Source organism: Pleurodeles waltl, chromosome 4_2 (genome assembly GCF_031143425.1).
Source record: "Pleurodeles waltl isolate 20211129_DDA chromosome 4_2, aPleWal1.hap1.20221129, whole genome shotgun sequence".
Taxonomy (NCBI): Eukaryota; Metazoa; Chordata; class Amphibia; order Caudata; family Salamandridae; genus Pleurodeles; species Pleurodeles waltl.
Genome location: NC_090443.1, coordinates 970011215 through 970035666, shown reverse-complemented (window position 1 = coordinate 970035666; position 24452 = coordinate 970011215). Strand labels below are relative to the sequence as shown.

General features: G+C 46.3%; 1 protein-coding gene across 2 annotated transcripts in view; it reads left to right on the top strand.

Moving 5' to 3' along the window:
* The window catches only part of KIF2C (kinesin family member 2C), a 752439-nt gene that overhangs the window by 159547 nt on the left and 568440 nt on the right, over nt 1–24452 (top strand). For both annotated transcript variants that reach the window (XM_069232808.1, XM_069232807.1), the window contains exon 4: nt 17895–17940. In XM_069232808.1, the coding sequence (XP_069088909.1) occupies nt 17895–17940 (46 nt within the window). The remainder of the gene's footprint in view (nt 1–17894; nt 17941–24452) is intronic.

The window sequence follows — 24452 nt, the reverse complement described above, 5'->3', positions numbered from 1 at the left end:
TATATGCCCTGCCTGTGGCAGTATTTTCGAAACCATTGAGCATTTCATGTTCTTCTGCCCAGCCTATGCGATTCCGCGATTAAAATGGATCCGCAACATTTGCAGGGACATGGGATTCAAGAACTGCTCTTTGGCTCTACGGGTCCTAAAAAGCCATAATTCAGCTGACGTAATTCTTTCAGTAAGCAAGTATTTAGCAACAGCTTGGCGCATACGATGCCATCTCCAAAAAGTAATTTAAGGTCTCATCTTTTATAGAGAAGTTTTAGAGTCATATGTGCAATTCAAGTTATTGTTTTAATGTTTTTACACCAATTTATAGATGTGTATTTATTTATTCACTTAATTATTTATTATCTTGTTTTATGTGCTTTTATGGTCATTGATCGAACAAAGTTGATGATGATGAATTATTGACCATGTGGTTTGGACAGGGCTTTGGAATAGATTTTTCTTAGACATTATGTAGGTAATCATCCTGTGTTTCTGCTATTTTATCACTAGTGTTAGCCGCAAAGAGTTATTTTTATGCACCTGTCTGGTATTCGTGCCATTTTAACATGAATCCGATAACCATTTTAAGTTATTATATAAGCTTCTTATCACACTGTGCTTGTGTCTTTAATGACTTGACAGTGCCTAAATTTGCCTATACGATTGTGCCGGTAGTAGGCTCTCCTTGTTAAAGTATGCCATCTAAATTATCAAGAAACTGTATCACTATGTAACATCAACTTAGCTCTTTAAATCTTTGGTCGGATAGTTTGCATTCATCTTGATGATGGTATCACCTGGGAAATTTGAATCTGAAACCTCCTCATATTGTTTTAAGAGCTTTTTAATATTTGTATTATTCTAACATTATGAAGCAGACGCTTTAGAAACCTTGGCATCTAAATGTTAAGTTATGTATCGGGAATAACGGTGGACTATAGTAGGCCACGGCCTATGAAGCTATTTTTATTCTAAACTTTATTTTAAGCCAGTGTGAAAGCAAAATGAAACAAATGCACCTTCTTTGTACAATTTTAAGTGTAACTTTTATGACCCATGGTCGAAATAAAGTATATATGATGATGAAGTAAGGAACTTTGAATTAGAGCAGTAACATACAGTTTTAGTTAAAATGGCAATAAGCTATTTTAAAAGTGGACACTTAGTGCAAAAATCAACAGTTCCTGGGGAAGGTAAGTATTGGTTAGTTTTTTTTAGGTAAGTAAGGCACTTACAAGTCCAAGTTCCTGGGCATAGGCAGCCCACCGTTTGGGGTTCAAGGCAACCCCAAAGTGACTGCACTGGCAAAACAGGGCTGGTTAGGTGCAGCGGTCAAAGGAGGGCCCAAAACACATGGGTGCCTATGGAGAACAGGGGTGGGGGTGGGGGTGTAGGGGCAGCTGGGTGCAGTGTACAAAGCAGGTGTTGGGTTTTGAATAGGAGTCAATGGGGTGGGTCACTCTAGCGGTGCAGGCAGGGCACAAGGGTGCTTCTCGGGCCAGACACTGACTGGGCTAGGCAGAGGGTCACCTGGGGTCACTCCTACACTGGAGTTTGGTTCCTTTTGGTCCTGGGGGCTGCGGGTGCAGTGCTTGGTCAGGCGTTGGGTTCCTTGGTACAGGTAGTCGTGGTAAGGAGGAGCCTCTGGACTCTCTGCATGCGTCACTGTGGGGAGTCCAGGGGGGGTCGTCTCCGGTTACTCACGAGGTCGCAGTCGCCTGGGAGTCCTCCCTGTATTGTTGGTTTTCTGGAGCTCGAGCCAGGGGTGTCGGGTGCAGTATGTGAAGTCTCAAGCTTCTGTCGGGAAGAGTGAGGTCTTTAAAAGTTGCAAGAAAGTTGCAAAGTTGTTGCTGTTTTTGAACAGAGCCACTATTCATGGGTAATTCTTGGTCCTTTGATTCAGGGCAGTCCTCTGAGGCTTCAGAGGTCTCTGGTCCCTGTCTGATACGTTGCTTTGTAGGTTCTTTGGGTCTGGAGATAGGCCGGTAGGGCTGGGGCCAAGTCAGTTGTCGTCTCCGTCATCTCTGCAGGACTTTCAGGTCAGCAGTCCTTGTTTCATGTTGCAAGAATCTGATTTCCTGGGTTCTGGGTTGCCCCTAAATACTGAATTTCGGAGTGTTTAGGTCAGGAGGGTAGTAGCCAATGGCTACTGTCCTGAAGGGTGGCTACACCCTCTTTGTGCCTCCTCCCTGAGGGAAGGGGGCACATCCCTAATCCTATTGGGGGAATCCTCCAATCTCAAGATGGAGGATTTCTAAAGGCAGGGGTCGCCTCCGCTCAGGACACCTTAGGGGCTGTCCTGACTGGTGGGTAACTCCTCCTTGTTTTTCTCATTATCTCTTCCAGCCTTGTGGCCAAAAGTGGGGGCAGTGGCCGGAGGGGCAGGCATCTCTACCAGCTGGGATGCCGTGGGGTGCTGTAACAAAAGGCCTGTCCTTTGAGGCTCACCACAGGTGTTACAGTTCCTGCAGGGGGAGGTGAGAAGCACCTCCACCCAGTACAGGCTTTGTTCTTGGCCACAGAGTGACAAAGGCACTCTTCCCCCATGTGGCCAGCAACTCGTCTGGTCGTGGCAGGCTGGCAGAAACTGGCCAGCTTAGCACTAGGAGTCGGACTGGTATTCAGGGGGCATCTCTAAAATGCACTCTGGGTGCATTTTACATTAAATTCCACACTGGCATCAGTGTGCATTTAATGTGCTGAGAGGTTGGATACCAAACTTCCCATATTTCGGTGTAGCCATTATGGAACTGTGGAGTTAGTGTTTGACAAACTCCCAAACCATATACTCTTATGGCTACCCTGCACCTACAATGTCTAAGGTTTTGCCTACACTGTAGGGGCATAGTGCTCATGCACATATGCCCTCACCTGTGGTATAGTGCACCCTGCCTTAGGGCTGTAAGGCCTGCTAGAGGGGTGACTTACCTATGCCACAGGTAGTGTGAGGTGGGCATGGCACTCTGAGAGGAGTGCCATGTCGACAGTTTCTCCCCACCAGCACACACAAGCTTTAAGGCAGTGTGCATGTGCTGAGTTAGGGGTCCCCAGGGTGGCATAATACATGCTGCAGCCCTTAGAGACCTTCCCTGGCATCAGGGCCGTTGTTACCAGGGGTACCATTTACAAGGGACTTACCTGGGTGCCAGGGCTGTGCCAATTGTGGGAACAAAGGTACAGTTTAGGGAAAGAACACTGGTGCTGGGGCCTGGTTAGCAGGGTCTTAGCACACTTTCAATCATAACTGGCATCAACAAAGGCAAAATGTCAGGGGGGGTAACCATGCCAAAAAGGCATTTCCTTACATGACCACTTCTCCTTTAGAAATAGGTGTCACTGGGCTAGGGTGCGGGTGCCTCCGAGTGCCACCAGCCTGCTTTGAACGGCACATTGGTGCACTCCCTGCATGAACTGGATTACTCTAGTGCAGGAACTCCCGCTCTGGCACGAAACCACACACCGGATGTTAGTGTGACCACCCCCTGTCCTGCTCCTCCCCTAGGGAGGTGCATGAGCTTGCCAGGTGGCGACTTGATTCTACCATCTTGAAAATAAGATGGCCAGATGCCACTGGGAACATTTGACTGTCTAGTACAGTTGGGTGATATCCCTGACCCCTCTCTGATTGGTGACTACAGTAAGTGTCCAACTCACTTTCTTGGGTACTTATGGGCTTCCCTGAGCGTGGGACCCCAGATTTGTCTGCATGTCTTCAGGAACAGTCTGCAAGTCTCCTCCGGAAGACACTTATGCAACCTGGACACCGAAACCGATTCTGTTCTTCGCTGGAATTAAGTGCAAGACTAACCAGTAGGAAGGCTCCTACTGCAACTTTGTTTCCACGTTCTGCAAGACAACACCCATTACCATGCATTCTCCAGAGTCACAGGAACTCTGCCGGCACTGAGGAAAACAAGAAGGAATCGCCCTTTGAGTGAAAGTCACTCCCCTACATCAGCAGCTATCTCAGTGACAGCTGGTTTGTGAACTCCACAGACTCTTCAAGGCTCTGCCTCTGTAGAGGGAGGTGTTAACAGTGCAGGAGGGGGCCACATAGGTAGATCCACTTTTACTTCCCCCTGTAGGGTCTAAAGGGTTACCATGAGTAATATATCCCCAACTGTCTTCTCTCCTCTTCATCCTGTGCCGAGTCCATCTACTTTAAAAACTCTGAGTTAATATTAGATAGGGGTTACCACTGGTTCAAACTTGAGAAAGCCAAGCTCAGACTGAAACAGGAGCTACTGGCTCTTGAAAGGGATGCCCTAGAGGTGGGGAGGAATACATTGAGGCTAGAACCCTATGGTGGCAGGCAGCAGAAGAGACTTTAAGGTCAGAGGAAACTGACTCTCGGAATCTCAGCAGGATAGTCTCAACCCCTCTCCCACTTTTTGTTTGTATACAAATCTTGGGTTGACATCCACAAATGGATAACTCCTTTGAAGGGGGCCTGTAAAGTCCAAAAGGCCCCCCAGCCTTAATGGTCTGGTATCCTGTGGCTCTCCTTTGCAGAAAAGGGTAGAGACAAACATCTGATAGAGAAGATGATGGAGACAACTACCAGGTTGTGAAAGAGGCACTGATTTATGGGTTTGGGCTTACTGCTGAGGAATACAGAGTTAAGTTCAGGGAAACTCTGAAGGAGTCCTCTCAGGATCTGGTTGAGTTTGGAGACTGTGCAGTTACGGCTATGAAAGTCTGGCTATATGGTAGTAATGTATATACGTATGAAAGGTTGTACAATTTGATCATGAGAGCACATCTTTAACTGCCTGAAAAACAGCACCAGTAACTAGTGGACACCGAGCTGACCTCTTCCCAAGAATTGGGACACGAGGCAGACAAATGGATATTCACCAGACTGAGTAAGAAGACCAGAAGAAAAATAATACTTCTAAGTCTAGAGAGAAGAATGGTGAGAAACCTAAAGCCAATAAGTTTTCAGGTCCACAAATTTCTTCTGGGGTGGGTCCAAATCCTCCTCTTCCTCCAACAAGTAGTCACAGTGCTTTCCTTGTTAAGCAAAAAGCCATAAGACATACGATCCCAATTGCCCTAAGAAAAGCACCAGTAGCACTACTACTTCCACTACCCCAAGCAGTAGCACTAGTGTTGTGTAGCCATTTTAGTTCTATCTAGGTTAAAGTGCACAGAGACAGGCCTAGAGTGTTAAACTAACGTGCATGGAGCTATATTTTATTCAGCTTTGTTTATTTTATCAATAGCCACTTTTGCTGTCTTGTTTTATTTTCTCTATCTAGCTGTTCTTGCTTAGGCCTGCACTATGTTCTCAAACTAGACATTCTCGTTCACTCTGTGCTTCTTTCAAAGCTGCAGTAAGATAGGTTGCTGGTGAACTTGGTAAAGGTTTTGTCTGACATTCATAAAATAACAGACATCCTTACCTAGGGCCATTTTCTTAGAAAATCAGCTGTTTTATTATATAAACACTTCCCTGTCCCTTACATGTTAGAGGGAGATTCCAGCTAGAGAACCACAACTGTATGCTGATTGCTTTGCTACAGCTTCTTATGCAGATTTCAGGCCTTTGCTTTAGTATGGGGGATGTCTTCCCAGGGGAACTTGAAGGGCAGAATTAGAGCTTAACATGCTGTGCTCTATTATAGTCTAGGTCGAAATTAGTCTATTGACTCCAGTGACAATATGGTAACATTATTTGTATGCTTCACTCTCCTTGTCACAATTCTAATCCTGTCATGCTGTATCGTCCTGGTTATTGCAGTACATGCTTTGCTATTTAAGATTCAGTTGCTTCATTAAAACCTTTTTGAAACATACACTGCCTCCGTTTGTCATTGTGTATGTGAGTCTAATGTAACTGAGAAACGGATGAGACCTGAGTAACCACGATTTCCCTGAGAAATCAATTGTCATGCACTCAGCTGCCCAATCGTCCCTGCCCTTGGGTAGAGAATAGGCACTGCTAGTTAGCAAAACTCGGATTAGGGTGACAGGTGTCACCTGTAGTGGGTAAGACTCAGTCTCCCACACCGCAGGTGATTTTGCTGCTCATAATCCAGTAGTCTCATTAGAATGAGAGCTTAATCAACACTAGTAGTAATACCACGTCCAAGGATGCAGCGGGGTTCACCTTGAGTTCTGCAGTGAACTCTTGCCTAGTCAGAAACAACTGAGGCTGTCCAGGTATTAGTGGAATTGACCTTGCCACTTTGGCTGACTGGTCCCCTCATATGATGAAATGCAGTCGGCATCTCCTCAATGGTATTGAGGCAGACATTTACAGAGACACAGGTGCAAGTGTCACCATAGTGACAAAAAAAAAGTCTCCTGATTAGATCTTACTTGGTCACAATTACCAAGTCAACAATGCTGATAACATAACTAAGTGCCACCCCATGGCAGTGGATAACTTTAGCCTGGGGAGGGAGAGGAGATTTAGTGACCCTAAACAGGTTAGTGTCCTTCTGTTCCCGGAGACTAATTGGCAGTGATTCGGGGAGAGCTTAGCCTGGGATGAAATGGAGTTACAGACCCATGCAGCAATGCTGTGTATCCCTGCCAAAAGTCTTTGTGACAAATCGTGCAGAAGCCAGGAAATGGGGAGAATCAGGAGCACTGGAGCTTGAAAGTATGGACCAGTCAGTTCCCTAGAAGAGGTAGGAAGGGTAAGAAATTACCCTCTGCCAAGGACTCATAAGAGGATCAGTCTTCTCACAGATCTTCATGTGAGGAACCTGCACCAGAGGTGCTGGGATGAAAAGTGAGGTGACACTACAAAGAAGGCCTCCTTAATTCCACTACCGGTGGTTGGGGTACCCTTTGAAAGGCTTGGAATTGATATTGTTGACTAACTTGACCCTCAACAGCATCTGGGGACAGGTTTATTCTGGTGGTGGTGGTGGTAGTGGTTGACCATGCCACCAGATACTTGGAGGCCATTCCCCTTAGGAGCACAAACTCCTGTAGTGGCCAAGGCCTTCCTGGGAAACTTTTCCTGGGTGGGTTTTCCTAAGACGATTGTAGCCAACAGAGGTGCAGACTTCATGTCTGGATTCCTCAATGCGATGTGGAAGGAATGTGGTGTAACCTACAAATTCATCCCCCAAGGAACTGGGTTGTATGAGAGATTCATCAAAACCTTAAAAGGTATGATTATGTGACTCTAAGAAACACTGAGAAGATGGGATGTCCTATTACCTTGCCTTCCTTTTGCCTACAGTTGTTCCACAGAAGGGAGTGTGCTACAGTCCATTTGAACTTCTGTTTAGACATCCAGTTAGGGGTCGTTTTGCTCTTGTGAATGAGGGTTGGAAACATTTCAAACTTCCTAAACCGGACGTAGTTGACTATGTTCAAGGCCTACACTCTTGCATGGCAGAGTACGTGAAGGCTTCCAAAAACCTTGAGGCTAGCCAAGAGCTTCAAAAGCAGTGGCATGAACAAATGGCTGTACTGACTGTTTACCAACCAGGACAGAAGGTGTGGGTCTTGGAGCTTTTGGCCGCAAGAGCACTCCAAGGTTAGTGGAGTGACCCCCCACACAATAGAGCAGAAAGGTGAGGCCACCTGTTTGGTTGACATGGGCACACCAAGAAGACTCCACAGGTTGCTTCATGTCAACCACCTTAAATGTTACTGTCACCGGGCTGACACGAGCTTGCTCATAGCCATTGATGAAATGCAGGAGCCTGAGAGCAACCCTCTCCCTGACCTTCTCTTCTACAACCCTGTTGATGGTCCAGTGGATGGGGTAGTCTTTGCAGATTGCCTCTCTGAACAGCCACAAGCTGATTGCAGGCAAGTACTCAGTCAGTTCCCTCAACTAGGTTCTCTGATACCCAGTCAGACTACCTGGTCTGCACATAATGTGGGCACAGGTGATAGTCAGGGCAGAAGTCCAAAAGATGCTGGATTAGGGGGTAATTGATCCTGAAGATAGCCCTTGAGCTAGCCCAGTAGTTCTTGTACCAAAACCGAATTCCCAGGGTGGAAAGAAATGAGGTTTTGTGTAGACTGAGGCCTCCCTGCAGTCATTTAGATGGTCAAGCCAATTCCTTGGGCTGATGAGCAGATTGATTCTCTGGCTTCAGCCAAGTACCTTAGCACTTTTGACCTGACAGCAGGCTATTGTCAGATCAAGCTAACCTATGCTGCCGAGCCCAAAACAGCAATTTCCACGCCTGGTGGGGATTACTTCACAGGTATGACGTTTGGAATATGGCAGGTGCATTTTTCAGACCAAAGGTTGGTAAATCAAGTTCTGGCAGGCCTGGAAGACTTTAGTACAGCATATCTAGGTGATATTGCTGTCCTTGGCTCCACCTGGCAGGACTCGTTTACCTTGGGATTGTACTTGAGGACTTTGAAAAGGCATGCCTCACTTTCAAGGCTACCAAGTGCCAGATAGGGCAGAGCAAAAGTGGTATACTTGGACCACCTGATAGGTGGAGGCCAAGTTCAACCCCTGCAGAGAAAATTAAAACCATCATGGATCTGGTTAATCCAGCTACCTGGACCCATGTCAGAGCTTTTCTAGGCCTAAGTGGGTACTACAGGAGATTTGTAAAATGGTATGCCTCCATTGTAGCCCCCTTGAATAATCTCACTGCTAAAATGATGCCTAAAAAGGTACAGTGGACATTTAGCTGTCAGAGGCTTTTGATGCCCTGAAAAAGGCCATGTGCTCAGTTCCTATTGTCCAAACAATTGATTGTCCAGACTGATGGTTCCGAGATAGGAACAGTATCAGTGCTATTACAACTTAATGAAGATGGCCAGATCAGCCTGGAACTTTTATCAGCAGAAGTTTGACCCCCAGAGAAAAACATTGGTCAGCCATTGAGAGGGTGGCCTTTGCTGTTGTCTCTGCCTTAAAGTTGAGGCCATACCTGTTTGGCTCTCACTTAATTGTTTAGAGACCACAAGCTCCTCCTCTGGATTAAACAGATGAAAGGTGAGAACCCCAAACTTTCTAGGTGGTCCATTTCAATACAGGGCATTGGCTTTTCAGTGGAACATAGACCTGGGAGTAATCCTGCCAATGCAGATGGACTCTCGAGATATTTCCACTTAGATAATGAAGGCTCAGCTGGCCAAGGTTACTCATTACCTTTTGTTTGGGAGGGGGTTATATAGGAAAGTAGCAGCTTTCTAGCATGGTTACCGCCACCTTTTGGCTGATGTCAGTGATTAGCCTGTAGTGCACTGGGATCCTGCAAACCAGGATCCCAGTGCCTGTGCTCTTGCCTCTAAATTTGGTTGCTGGTGAACTTTACACCCCACAATTGACATACTGGTGTACCTCTAATTCCCTAGTATATGGTACTTAAGTACCCAGGGCATTGGTACACCAGGGGTCTCTTATGGGCTTCATGTACTGTGCCACCCATGGGAGCCCATGCAAAACTGTCTGCAGACCTGTGATTGCAGCTTGCCTGAAATTATGCATGCATCCCTGAAATTATGCATGCATCCCTGAAATTATGCATGCATCCCTGAAATTATGCATGCATCCCTGAAATTATGCATGCATCCTTTCACCACAATATAAGGCTTACCTTATATCCTGGTGACTGCACTTAGACACTCACCTCTCTCGTAGGCTCTTCAGTCCAAGTGCATGGTGCATGTCCCTAAGTGTGAAGGTACCCTTGCATGAGCAGGGTACCCCTACAAATCCCAGTCTCAATTTCCTGGGCTTTGTAAGCGTGGAGAGCCATTTTGAGGTATCTAGTGGACACTGGTCAACACAAGTGGTCCAAACACAATTGCATCTCTGAACCTAGGCATGTTCTGTATCAAACATGTTGGAATCATGCAGCTACACGGACTTCTGCTGGCCTCCCTGCGTGCTGAGGGCCAGCCCGGACTCTCCCTCAAGAGTAGGCTCCTGTACCTTGGTCTTCAAAACTCTGCAAATACACCTGCAGCTTCTGCTTGCAAGTGCTACTGCTTGTTGGTGGCCTCCCTGGCCACTGACCCTACTGCAATCCAGTGACCATCTAGGGACTGCTTGTAGGCAACACCTGGGATTTTCTGCAGCTCCTGGACCCTGCCATTTTCCTCCACCAACTTGCAGGAACTTCACCTGTAGAAGGGTGGGCATTGCCACCTGCGCACTTCCAAGTGTGCTAGACTCTGCCCCCTTCCTTTTCAGGTTCTCCACGTCTAGAATCAGTCCTTAGGTTCCACCTGCCTGGCCCAAAGGTCGCGTCAGCATCTGGGAATCCAAGGCTTCCATGGACTTCAGTGTGCGTTTTTTACATCCTTTCATCCCCATATATCGGAGTCCCCTGGTGTAGGTACTCCTGTCTTCTGGGGATCCTTGGGTGGGGACACCCTCCAACCTTTCTCATGTCTCGGTTTTCTCAAGGTCCACTGGGAAGTGTCCTAAAACACACAAACTCCAGCCACTACTTCACTGTTAGTCTGTGGGACGACTGGGTACGTAACCACTCTATATGGTCGCTGGGGTGCACTTGCCATACTTATGTTTTTCATCTACCCCCAGCCCCCACCTAGGTACTACACTTCGGTAGGGTTCACTATTTTGCATTCCACTTACTGTATGGTTTGGCCACTCCATAGGCCCCTATACATTTTCTGCTACTTATGCTGGTCATTTTGTGTACATATTGTGTGTAGATATCTCCAAAGGGAGATATACCAATGCTAGTCCAGTAGTGCTGTAATAGAGAGTCCTTTATCTTTGCAACACTTGTGTGGTTAATTTTTGTGAATGAATACCTATTTGACTGCTGTGGTATTTCAAGTACTTTACATTCCTCCTGGGTAAGCTTTAGCTGCTTGCCTCAGCCACCCCTAGAGAGCTTTTGCTATCTGGACACTTATTCACTATGGCAAAGTGTTGGCTGGACTCAGTATAGGGTGACACCATAAACTGAGCCAGCCTCCTACAATAACATCCCTAAACTGAGTATTTAGGTGGCACCCCTGGACCTCCGTGTTAGACAACCTAAGATGATCCAGACGAGTTGCACCTGCAGAATATGAATAGAAACCGCTGACTATGCTGGATTGTCTGACACAAAAGGATTGTCCAAGAAGTCAACTTATTCGGCCTTCCATAAAGACTTGAGTCTCCTGTGAGCAGCTGACTTGCTCTGCAACAAGAAACTTGAAGGAAAAGACTGCAGCTGCTGGAACCTTGGAAACCCAACACCAGAAGTGACCTATGCGCCCAGACGTCCACGACCCGAGGTGAAGCCGACCAACGGTTCAACGTGGTTCCCCAGCTGTCCAGAGACAGTCCAGTGTGGTCGCCCCCCCCCCCCCCCCAAAAAAAAACACCTGCAACCTCAACTCACCAGATCCCTTGACTGTTAGTTCTCCAAGATGAAAAAAGCTGACACCTAAAGACACCCTTGCATCTGTTGCCCCTGGGCACGAGTGGCGGACCAAAGGTGCACCTACAACTGAGAGCACCCCAATCTGCTTACCTTCCTGTTTGTTGTCCCTGGCTGCCTTCCCAACCAGAGCCTGCAGCCTGTTGGTCATAAGGTCAAACTCCCATAGAGAACCATTAGGCACCTGACATCTTACTGCAACCAGCCACCCCAGTGCTGCCCACTGTGACCAATTGGTGTAGTTCTGATCAGTGAACAGTACTTATCTGTGCTCCCTGAGCTCTCCCCTCTTATGTCACTAACCCTGTATTTGCGGTCTATAGTTTTCCTCCATAAGATAACATTACGTACTCTGAAAATTGTATTGTTGATTTCTGAAACTGCAAAGTATTTATGCATAGGCCTACCTACCTGATTAAAAAGTTCTTGAATTTGAAACTTACATAAAAATAATTATTCTTCTAAATTGATCTTGGATTTTTTTCTTTGAGTCTTTTATTACCTCTGACTACAACAAATGCTTACCACTGCCCTTGATCGTACTAGCACAAAATAGAGCATTAGTCATAGAGCAAACATGTTTGCCAAAACCTGGACAATCTGATCCGAAGAGACTGGCATTTCGCCCACTCTGCTGTACAGGACTTTCTAGATTAGAGAATTTGGTATTGCTTCTAATCGGAGTTAAGGAATCTGCAGCTAAAAGTCTGAGATGAACAAGTTGCCTGCCTTTGGTAACACATTATCTGGTTGAGATAATATCCAGCTGAAGATTCCTTACAGACTCACCCATGCCTCCCTTCTCTGGAAGGATTTCTAGGTTTAAAGATCTTTCGGCACCCTAGTTCTGACAGATGTCAGTGCATTTCATGGCTCTTATATCCTGGCTTGGATAGCTGTGACAAGTAACTATAGGTGACCACAACATTACTATCTGCGCCGCAGCCATGCGAAATCAAATGAAGGCACTGATGGCGGAGGTGGGTGGGTGTTCTGTTACCAGCTTGAGTCTGAAGCCTGGGAAATTCAAAGGTAGTCTGCCCCTAGATATTGTCTGTCTCTACCAGATAATGGTTACAGAAGGCAAGTAACTTGTTCCTCATGTAGAGATTATTAGATCAATACCGTTTCATGGTAGAGTTGGTTTAAAGGGAGCAAGCACTCTCCTCTGCTGCCCTTATTAATGCTTCACTGAACTAGTCTAGCTCCTTTGGACATGCGCTTTCTTGGATATCCACAGGAGCTCTCCTCTGGAGATATCACAGGTTGGAAGTGAAATTGAGGATTTTGGGTCAGCATGAAAATGCTGTTAACCCCTTTTGCTGCATTCCAGTTAGTGACCAGAAATAGGTGTGAAACCAGTGCTGGATCCCAGAAAGCTAAACATTTCTGAAAAGTAGACAAAACTCTGAATTCAGCAAGGGGTCATTTTGCATAGATCCTGCAAGGGTTTCCTACAGAAAATAACAGCTGAAATAAAATATTGAAATTGAGGTTAAAAAAACCTTTGAGGTTCATCAGGAACCCTAGGTCGCCAGAGCCAATAAACTAGCTGCACCTTGCAATGGGTTTCCAGTGTATACCGGGTATACAGCAACTCATTTGCTGAAATATATATAGAGTGAAAAACTGGTATCAAGGAAACCTTTGTATTTCGAAAATGGGCACAAGATAAGGTGTTGAAGCAGTGGTTATTTGCACATCTTTGAATTCCGGGGTCCCCATGTTAGCATGTGAATTACAGTGCCTTTCTCAAATAGACCTTTTTTACACACTGCCTTACATTTGGAAGGGAAAAATGTAGAGAAAGACAAGGGGCAATACCACTTCTATTCTGTGTTCCCCAAGTCTCCCTATAAAAATGGTACCTCACTTGCATGGGTAGGCCTAATGCCCGCGACGGGAAACGCAACATGAACACATCATTTTCCCAAAGAAAAAAGAGCTGTTTTTTCTCAAAGAGCCTAGCTATGTATTTTGGCCTCTAGCTCAGCCTCCACCTAGGGAAACCTACCAAACCTGTGAGTTTTTGAAAACTAGACACTATGGGAATCCAAGATGGGGTCAATTGTAGGGCTCTCACCAGGTTCTGTTACCCAGAATCCTTTGCAAACCTCAGAATTTGGCTGAAACACTTTCCTCAAATTTCGGTGATAGAAAATTCTGGAATCCAGGAAGAGCCACACATTTCCTTCCAAGCATTCCCCCAAATCTCCTGATAAAATGGTACCTCACTTGTGTGAGTAGGCCTAGTGCCTGCGAAAAGAAATGACCCAAGACCTTATGTGGACACATCAAAATGATCAAATACAAAACTACCTGTTTGTGTTTGGGGGTGGAGGGTAAGAGTGTTTGGGGTTGGGCACAGCAGCCATATAGGGAAACCTACCCAAACATTTCGGAAAACTAGACACCCAAGGGAGTCCAGGGGGTGTGACTTATACTTCTACCCAGAATCCTTAGCAAAACTCAAATTTAGCTAAAATAAAAATCTAATTTTTCCCACATTTCCTACCACCCAACATTCCCCTCAGCCTCCCAGTAAAAATGATACCTCACTTGTGTAGGTGGGCCAAGTGACAGGGAAGATCCAAAAACATGTCGAAATTGAGGGGGGGAACCAAAGCTGGTCTAAAAGTGCAGTTTGGACTAAACATTTTTAGGCTGACAAGTGGGGCAGATTTTTATCAGTATAGATGTGACAATGCTGGGTGGTAGGAATTTTGTGGATTTCTGCAGATTCCAGAATGTTCCATCACAAATGTGCTGGAAATAATACATTTTCCCCAAAGTTTGAGGTTTGCTGGGCATTGTGGGTAAGAATGGTGCAGAGTGCATGTGAAGCACACCACCCTGGACTTACCCAGATGTTTAGTTTTCAGATGTGTCTAGGTCTTGTGGATTTTTCTACATGGCAGCGTCCCAACGTCTAAAAAGTGCAGCCCTCACCATTCCAAGTCGGACGATTTTGCAAGTTATACAAGCTCTCATGGCCCAAATGTAAAACCAAAACCCACAATCAAATGTCCTCTTGGAGGCAGTGGGATAAGATGTTCTAGTGTGCAGGGGAGAGCTGAAAGACATTGCCCCCTTTAGTTGGGGTGGGGGCATAACCATGCTCATACTGGTTGGTGGCACCACCCCACTATCTTTTTTTATTTTTTATTCCGACTTCCAGTATGCTTTCTGAAAAGAAAAATAGTCACTGGGCTTCCTGGTCCCCCTTGGGGCCTTCAAAAAATAGGCCGATCTGCCCCAAGGGGTAGATATGGCCAACAGTAATGTGCCCCCATGGGGAGCGACCCTTACCCAAGGGGTCGCTTCCCACTTCTATATAAAAAAAAAAAGATCCATAAGGTAGAAATGGCCTAAAGTTAATTTTTCCCCCAGGAGAGTGAAGGGGTCGCTCCCCACATCTTAAAAAAAAAAAAATAAAAAATGCTGCCCAGGATGTAGCTGTTGTGTCCAAGGCACCCAAGGGGTTAAAGCAATCAAAAGAATGTGTGTGCATACTGCAAAAATGTGAACCAGAACAATTACTAGACTAGGATCAGGCAAATTTCAAAGTCAAATATTTTTTCAGAGCTGCCGGGTTACTGCTAGCATGGACTGGCATAGTCCAGTACAGGATGCAGCCAGTTTTTAAATAAGTATAAAGAAAGGTAGAAAGACTGTCTTCCACCAAAAGCAAAGGACAGCCTTTCTTTTTTTCCTCAAAACCATAATTGAGTGGTTTACAAAAGCCCAGGGTAACCAAAGGCTTAATTGAATATTGTTCCTCAAAGTTGGGAGGGTAGGGCCCTATCTCAGCAGTGTTCTCTCACCAAATGTGTACAAATATTCCAAACAGTGAACTTACCCGATTCCTTGCAGTCCCTCAGTGAAGTAAATTGCATGGCTACCATTGACCTAGAGCAGTCTTCTCCAGTGGGTAGCTCATGAGCTACTGGTAGCTCTCCAGCTACCTAGAAGTGTATCTCCTAGGTGCAGTCCAACCTACTAAATTTGAAGCTTTGGCTTCACTGAATTACTGTACTCCAAAATTGGGGAAAAAATTCAACACATGTCTTTCCAGAACAGAAACTGATGGTTGAATTTTCAAAGTATTTTGTGGATATTTGAGAGATGAATCATGTGGCTTGGAGAGGTTTATTTCTGTTAACTTGGTGTCATTGGGCATTTAAACTATGGCTGTTCTGGAGTACCCACATAGTTATTCCAGATACACTAAGCCTTTTTAAATTACAGATTCAAAACGTTTAAGGCAATAAAATGAGATGGCCCTGTGTAAGCTTACACAACAAAAATCAGTTGCTCTATTGTGTCTAATTTAAACCATAATACTTATTGTGCACTTAAATTAATCAAGAATACATCTTAATAGTTCTGTTATTGAAAAGTTAATCTCAAATGGTTCAGTGTATGTATATAGTGTTTTGTTTTTTTAACCTAACAACATATAAGTTGATATCAACACTTGATTAGAAAATTAAATCAAAGCTGGTTAAATCACATGGGTTGAGGGGTATATTACTGTTACTTTGGTGTCATAGCACAGTATAGAAGGGTTTAAATTGGAGGCAATGTGTAAGGTATTTATGTAGTGCTCGAACAGTAAGTCGTAACGCAACAGAAGAAAAATCTCAACCAATTTAGAAAAAAAGAGTAAATTTAACAAAATAAAATGAGAAATACAAGAAGTAGGACCAGAGTTAATAATTTCTAAAGTTTAAGATTCAAAATGGCTCCAAGAAGCATTATCTACCATCTGCAGTCATCTGGTTGCGGTTGACTGGGTCAAGATTTAAGACTGGCCACAATGCAGTGCCTTTCAGATATGTGTACCAGTTTATCCCTGGTGAAGTTCTCGTAATTTTTTTTTTTTTTTCTCTTTGGAGTTGGTCTCAGGGGTCTAACTCAAAAATCCTTGCAAGGCAGCAGGCTGTGGCCGAATAGAGCTCATCATAGTTGTATGGCTGACAGACAAGGTCTTGCTAAAGGTGTGAAAGCTCAGTGAGAAATTTGAAATTCGGGACCCAAGACAGTCCCTCTCTATCAGGATACTTTGCAAAACTCTGTTCTCAGGGGAAAAACTTGGCAAAGTTTTCAGCAAGTTAGTACACTTGACACCATCAAAGGCTCCAGGCCATTGTGGATAGCACTTGAGGGTAAAGACCCCGTTCAGTGAGTCCTGCAGCAGGGTCTAGGTTTGGTCCAGTTGGAACTAGTCAGTTCGGAATGATATGCCTCTTGTTCCCAGGTAGCCCAAATAGATGGTCATCCTTATGACCCTTGCAGTTCACTAGAGGAGAGCAGATCCAGTCTTTAGAGCTATTTTCAGGTCAGACAGTACAGAGTTCTGTTCTTCCACAGGTCCTCAAGTGCTCGGAGGGGTACACTTGAGCCCAGTTCCAGCCTGTGGTTGGGGAAGACTTCTAGCCACTTCCTAACCAATTGGGGGGGGGGGGGGGGGGTGTGTGATGTGTAACGGTTCCCAGGTGTGACTCTTAACTTTTGCAGCACTGCCTATTTTTTTACTGCAAACAATCCCAGATAGACCTCTACTATGGTCACCCAAAACTGTTTAGGGTGTTTAGGGTGTAGCTCCTCTCCCAATGGTGCCTCGCGCCTGGGACTGGCTAGGACAAGAATGGGGCAGACCCAGCTGTTAACTACTTTTGCCTGTGACCGGGTTGAATCTAGGTTTCTGGTCACAGCCAAGATGGTCAGCCTGCCAGAGAAACTGATCACCTCCATACACCAGAGGTCTTTGTCTCAGCTCTGGGTTCGTCATCAAGTAGGCTGTTCAGCTCTCCATGACAGTTGGAGGCTCGTGCACAGGCAACTTTCAAAAGTACCTGTCTGGAAATATTTGACATATCAATGAAATGGATGTGTAATATTTGAAAAGTCAATAAATTAATTCTATAGATGTCTTCTGGCAGAGGTCACATTCTGCCTTAAATGAGCACACCTGCTTGAGTCATTTGATCAGAGCCCACTAATGTCTGAGTATACAGATCTCCGTGAAGATGCATACCTTTTGGATAAAAGTGCATAAATGATGTGTTTACTTAGAAACAAGAAAGGATCCATAAGTGTTAAAACACCCTTTTGTCATGCAACCTGAGGCTGGGTGATTTTAAGGAGCAGCAGTGGAAAGTAGTGAAGGTGTGTGAAGTGTGCAAGGAGTGCAGAAAAAGTAAAACTTACTGTGTGGAGAAATTTTGATGGTCTTGTTTTTTTGTGTGTAGTTTGTTGTTTGTTGTGATCTTTGGACTCCTTTCTGAAAGAGGAATAAGTTTGCTATAGAAATGAAAAATTGTATAGGGGGACAAATTGTAGTACAGGGTAAATCTTGTGCTGTATGTGTGAAACCCTCAATGAAAGATTGTGCCCCATGCTGCATTGCAATACTGCTGGCTGTACTTTCGAATGTTTTACACTTTTGACTTAATATGTAGTAATGTCAGATTTTCTACTTTATCTGAGATCCAGTTGTCAGTCACCAGCTGGTGTAAACTGAACACTTTTGTCCCCTTTTTTGTGCAGAGAGAGAAGCGCAAAACTCTGTCAAAGATCCCAGCTCCAAGGGAAGGTAAATATGTATCTTTCTTCATTATGCAATGCTTTCTGTACATTTTTGAGCGACTTCTACTTGGATTTTCTGCCGGAAAATTCAGAGGACAATAAGATTCGTACAGTGCAACTCCGTTCCAGAACTCTTCCCTCTTTAGACCCAATCTCCTGATTCAATAATTGAACGTATGTCACCCATGGAAAAATGCCACCGATTTTAGTGCATTTTGTACCACCATGGAAACCACATTTTTCTTGTATTTAGACAGCCCCTTCTCAAACCATTTAGTCTGTGGCGTCACAGAAGTCCATTGCACTTGTCCATTTGGCCATCGTCTGGACAGCTGCAGTTCACATAATTTGGGCAATCTCCCGTTGCACTATTATGCTCAGTGCAACCAATCTCTTCCCTGCCAAGTTCCCCTCCGAGCCCGACATTCCCAACAACTCCATCTGGGAAGTCGCTTCTTTGTGTATGCCAGCTCTGCCTGTATTCTGCATCACACCAATCCGAGATTTGTCAAGCACAGCAAAACACTTGTGAGGGTCTCACATGACTCAATCAGTATGTAGAAGGGTTCTCCCCTATTTTGGTTAGCCCTGCCAGCGTCATTCATACCTTATGGGAATTATTAAAGTGAATGAGGGGAAGCTTTGCTGGAATCACACAGCCAATTTTCCTTCTACCCAATTATCCTCCTCCCACCTGTCCTTTTGAGTCTGCATTGCGTCTGGCATGTTCACTATTATTACTCTCCTAATGGAGGACATAGCCTTCTTCCTTTGCCGTTCCAGTGGCATGTGTAATTATAACAGGCAGTACTCCGGAGCTAGCAAAATAATTGTTTTGTAGAGCCACATTCCTTCAGCTGGCTTAAACAACAAGTAACCTATCCTAGATATCTGTAGGAAGCGGGCTCTCTCTAAATGGTGCACTAAAAAGTACACCATGCAGTGTGTCCAGTGGATCATCAAGTGGTTTGCAGAAGCAAAAAGTAGATAGGACTAATGCTCTAATTTGTGGTGGTGTGGGAGAGCAGTTAGGCTTATCAAAAGGTTGTGCTACGCATTTGTTGTACTCCGAGGCAATAAATGAGACACTCAAAGAATACATTTGAGACCAATTTATAAAAATAATATTTATATACTTTAAAACAAAGAACTTTGTGTTCAGGTAAGTACGTTTTTAAGCATCGATTCCTTTCAATGGCAGAAATAGACACTTACGTTAACATTGCACTTAGACATAAGTCACCCCTACAGTATGCCCTTCAGCCCATGGGGAGGGTGCATCTTAGTTTGACGGTGGCCTCTACGTACGCAGGGCAGCCTCACAGACCCCAGGTCAATTCCTGGATTTTAAGTGCAAGGAAGCCATCTTAAGATATGTAGTGGATACAGATCAACATGATTGGTCTAACTACGTAATGGCTACACCAAATCTAGACAGGTTTGATATTAAACACGCTGGAATCATGCAACTACAGACTCCAGTGTTAGTTTCATGATACCATGTACTCTGGGAGTTCCCTAGAGGATCTCCCAGTTCTGCCTGCTCAGACTTGGTGTTCAACTGCCAGCCTGCACTACTGCTGACCCCAGACACTATTCTGCCCTCCTGCTGGTAAGCCTGGGCTCAGGCCGGAGGAGGAGAACAAATTATTTCCTGCAAAGGAGAGGTGTGACCACCTCTCCCTGTGTATTAGTTGTCTGAGGGGTGGGGTGGCCTCTGAGCTCCACCAGACTGCTTTGAAGGGCACATTTGGTACCGTCCTTGCATAATCCGGTTTTCACCAGTTCAGGAACCCCCAGTTCCAGCTCCGATGCAAAACCGGACAGAGGGAACCCACCCCCCTGTCCAGCCCCTCACCTAGGGAGGTGCAGAGTTCTGCCAGGTGGCCACTTGATTATGCTATTTTGAAAATAAGGTGTACAGAGGCTGTAATGAAATGGCTCCCTGTTGCAGTTACCCCCCACTTTTTTGCCTGATACTGATGCTGACTTGACTGAGAAGTGTGCTGGGACCCTGCTAACCAGGCCCCAGCACCAGTGTTCTTTCACCTAAAATGTACCATTGTCTCCACAATTGGCACAACCCTGGCACACAGGTAAGTCCCTTGTAACTGGTACCCCTGGTACCAAGGGCCCTGATGCCAGGGAAGGTCTCTAAGGGCTGCAGCATGACTTATGCCACCCTAGGGACCCCTCACTCAGCACAGACACACTGCTTGCCAGCTTGTGTGTGCTGGTTGGGAGAAAATGACTAAATCGACATGGCACTCCCCTCAGGGTGCCATGCCAACCTCCCACTGCCTGTGGCATAGGTAAGTCACCCCTCTAGTAGGCCTTACAGCCCTAAGGCAGGGTGCACTATACCACAGGTGAGGGCATAGGTGCATGAGCACTATGCCCCTACAGTGTCTAAGCAAAACCTTAGACATTGTAAGTGCAGGGTAGCCATAAGAGTATATGGTCTGGGAGTCTGTCAAAAACGAACTCCACAGCTCCATAATGGCTACACTGAATACTGGGAAGTTTAGTATCAAACTTCTCAGAATAATAAACCCACACTGATGCCAGTGTTGGATTTATTAAAAAATGCACACAAAGGGCATCTTAGAGATGCCCCCTGTATTTTACCCAATTGTTCAGTGCAGGACTGACTGGTCTGTGCTAGCCTGCTGCTGAGAGACGAGTTTCTGACCTCATGCGGTGAGAGCCTTTGTGCTCTCTGAGGACAGAAACAAAGCCTGCTCTGGGTGGAGGTGCTTCACACCGCCCCCCTGCAGGAACTGTAACACCTAGCAGTGAGCTTCAAAGGCTCAAGCTTCGTGTTACAATGCCCCAGGGCACTCCAGCTAGTGGAGATGCCCGCCCCCTGGACCCAGCCCCCACTTTTGGCGGCAAGTCCAGGAGAGATAATGAGAAAAACAAGGAGGAGTCACTGACCAGTCAGGACAGCCCCTAAGGTGTCCTGAGCTGAGGTGACTCTGACTTTTAGAAATCCTCCATCTTGTAGAAGGAGGATTCCCCCAATAGGGATAGGAATGTGACCCCCTCCCCTTGGGAGGAGGCACAAAGAGGGTGTACCCACCCTCAGGGCTAGTAGCCATTGGCTACTAACCCCCCCAGACCTAAACACACCCTTAAATTTAGTATTTAAGGGCTCCCCTGAACCTAAGAATTTAGATTCCTGCAACTTACAAGAAGAGGACTGCTGAGCTGAAAGACCCCTGCAGAGGAAGAAAAGAAGACACCAACTGCTTTGGCCCCAGACCTACCGGCCTGTCTCCTACCTTCCAAAGAAACCTGCTCCAGCTACGCTTTCCTAAGGACCAGCGACCTCTGAATCCTCAGAGGACTGCCCTGCTTCAAGCAAGACAAGAAACTCCCGAGGACAGCGGCACTGCTCCAAAAGAACTGCAACTTTGTTTCAAAGGAGCAGATTTAAAGACCCCTGCAACTCCCCGCTAGAAGCGTGAGACTTGCAACACTGCACCCGGCGACCCCGACTCGACTGGTGGAGAACCAACACCTCAGGGAGGACCCTCCGGCGACTCCGAGACCGTGAGTAACCAAAGTTATCCCTCCTGAGCCCCCACAGCGACGCCTGCAGAGGGAATCCCGAGGCTCCCCCTGACCGCGACTGCCTGAACCTAAAGTCCCGACGGCTGGAAAAGACCCTGCACCCGCAGCCCCCAGCACCTGAAGGAACGGAACTTCTGTGCAGGAATGACCCCCCAGGAGGCCCTCTCCCTTGCCCAGGTGGTGGCTACCCCGAGGAGCCCCCCCTTGCCTGCCTGCACCGCTGAAGAGACCCCTTGGTCTCCCATTGAAATCTACAGAGAACCCGACGCTTGTATTCACACTGCACCCGGCTGCCCCCACGCTGCTGAGTGTACTTTCTGTGTGGACTTGTGTCCCCCCTGGTGCCCTACAAAACCCCCCTGGTCTGCCCTCCGAAGACGCAGGTACTTACCTGCTGGCAGACTGGAACCGGGGCACCCCCTTCTCTCCATTGAAGCCTATGCGTTTTGGGCACCACTTTAAACTCTGCACCTGACCGGGCCTGAGCTGCTGGTGTGGTAACTTTGGGGTTGCTCTGAACCCCCAACGGTGGGCTACCTTGGACCCAAAACTGAGACCGGTTAGTGACTTACTTACCTGTGAAACCTAACAATACTTTACCTCCCCCAGGAACTGTGAAAATTGCACTAAGTGTCCACTTTTAAAACAGCTAAATGTGTTTTATGTAAAAAGTATAAAACTTTCAATTATTCAAAGTTCCTAAAGTACTTACCTGCAATACCTTTCAAATGAGATATTACATGTAGAATTTGAACATGTGGTTCTTAAAATAAACTAAGAAAATATATTTTTCTATACAAAAACCTATTGGCCTGGAATTGTCTCTGAGTGTGTGTTCCTCATTTATTGCCTGTGTGTATGTACAACAAATGCTTAACACTACTCCTTTGATAAGCCTACTGCTCGACCACACTACCACAAAATAGAACATTAGTATTATCTCTTTTTGCCACTATCTTACCTCTAAGGGGAACCCTTGGACTCTGTGCATACTATTCCTTACTTTGAAATAGTGCATACAGAGCCAACTTCCTACAGAGGCACCTTGGAGCATCTGGTTGGTTAGGCCAGGTAAGAAACATCCCTGACCTCCTGTGATACGTTTCACTGCACAGAGTGACCAGCCCCCTTTTAGAGTTATTTATGCGCTCCCTCATGGGTGGGTCTCAGATTAGTCAAGCAAAACTCTACAAGGAATTCTGCAAGCCATCTTCTGCCACAGGCCTCGAACTCCTGCTGCTCTTTGCCTGATGTGGGAACATTGTTTCTCCAGATCCTGCAACATCCAAGGCTGTGCGTCCTCCAAGGTTACAAGGACTGTCACTCCCCTGCAACCGTAGGGCACCTCAGGGCATCCTGTTTGTCTTCTGTCCAAGTTGGGAGACTGTAGGCCCTTGCTCCTGGCACTGGTCTGGCACCCTTGTGCACCTCACCTCTTGAATTTGCCAAGGCTTGTTGACGCTTTACTGTGCTAGTAAGGCCTCCTTGTGACCTCAGATTCCTTACCTTAGAATTTTTCCCCAGTCGCCAGACTGGATCCGGCAAACCTTTCCAGCAGTACCTCTGCACATCAGAGGGCGTCGTGTGACTCCTTAGCTATGTCATCCACCAGATGTGACATTGATGGAGGCCTTTTGTAGGAAAGTACCCTCTTTTTGGCATGTTTACCTCCACTTTTTGCCTGCTGTCTGTTTTGACTGTGTTCACTGGGATCCTGTTAACCAGGACCCAGTGACTGCTCTCTCCCTCTAAATTTGGTTGCTTAGGACCTAGCACACCCCACAATTGCCATACTGGTCCTGTGTCTAGCTACATAAAGATAACTCCGAACTTGGGCATGTTTGGTATCAAACATGTCAATCATACCCCACTACTATTGCCAGTATCTGTATGATTCCATGCACTCTGGGGGGCTCCTACTAGTCTTCTGGGGTTTTCAGGCAGCCCATGCTGCTACCACCCCCTGAGACAGCTTTCTGCCTTCCTGCTGCTTGACCATCTCGGACAGACGAAGGCAGAACAAAGGATTTCCTGTGGGAGATGGAGGCAACACCTTCTCCCTTTGAAATGTGTTAAATGGCTTGGGAGGGGTAGCCTCCTCAAGCCACCTGTATGCTTTGAAGGGCACATTTGGTGCCCTCCTGGCATAAACCATTTTCTACCAGTCTGGGGACCCCCAGACCCTGCTCTGGCAGGAAATTGGACAATGGAAAGGGGAAGTGACCACTCCCCTGTCCATTACCACCCCAGGGGTGGTACCCAGAGCTCCTCCAGGTGGCACTTGATTCTTCCATCTTGAATGGAAGGTGGGCAGAGGCCCCTGGGATAATCTGAGTGGCCAGATCAGGTAGATGTCACAGTTCTGACCCTGTTAGGTGGTCACCCTGCTAGGTGACCAATCCTCTTCCTGGGCAATTTAGGGTCTCCCTTTTGTGCGGGGTCCTCAGATTTGGTGTGCAAGATTCCAACAGGACTCCTCTGCATTGTTTACTTCATCTTCTGGCCTCTGGGAATGCAACTGAAACCTCAAGGAACTGACAATCTGCAACTACAGCGATGTCTCCGCAACATTGTTTCTATGGCTCCTTCCAGCAGCTGCAACATTTCCCTGTCTGTGCATCCTTTTAGAGTGACAAGTCTTCAGCCTGCACAAGAAGTAAGAACGAATCTTTTGGAGGGACACATTCCCCTGTATCTGCTGGCACAAACTGCAACGACAACCAGGTGTGTGAATCCTCTCTCCTCCAGAACTGCATTGATCCTGCATAACAGGTGGTGGTCTGGAGTGGTCCCCTTGGTCCTATCTACCAGCTGTCCAACTTGGAAGACTAAGCCCTTGCCACTCCTTGCAGGACAGTACCTCTATGCACCAAGATTCTTGCAGCCACCAAGGCTCGTTTGTTCCTCCTCCAAGAGATCTTCAGGCGTCATGTAGCCCCGGGC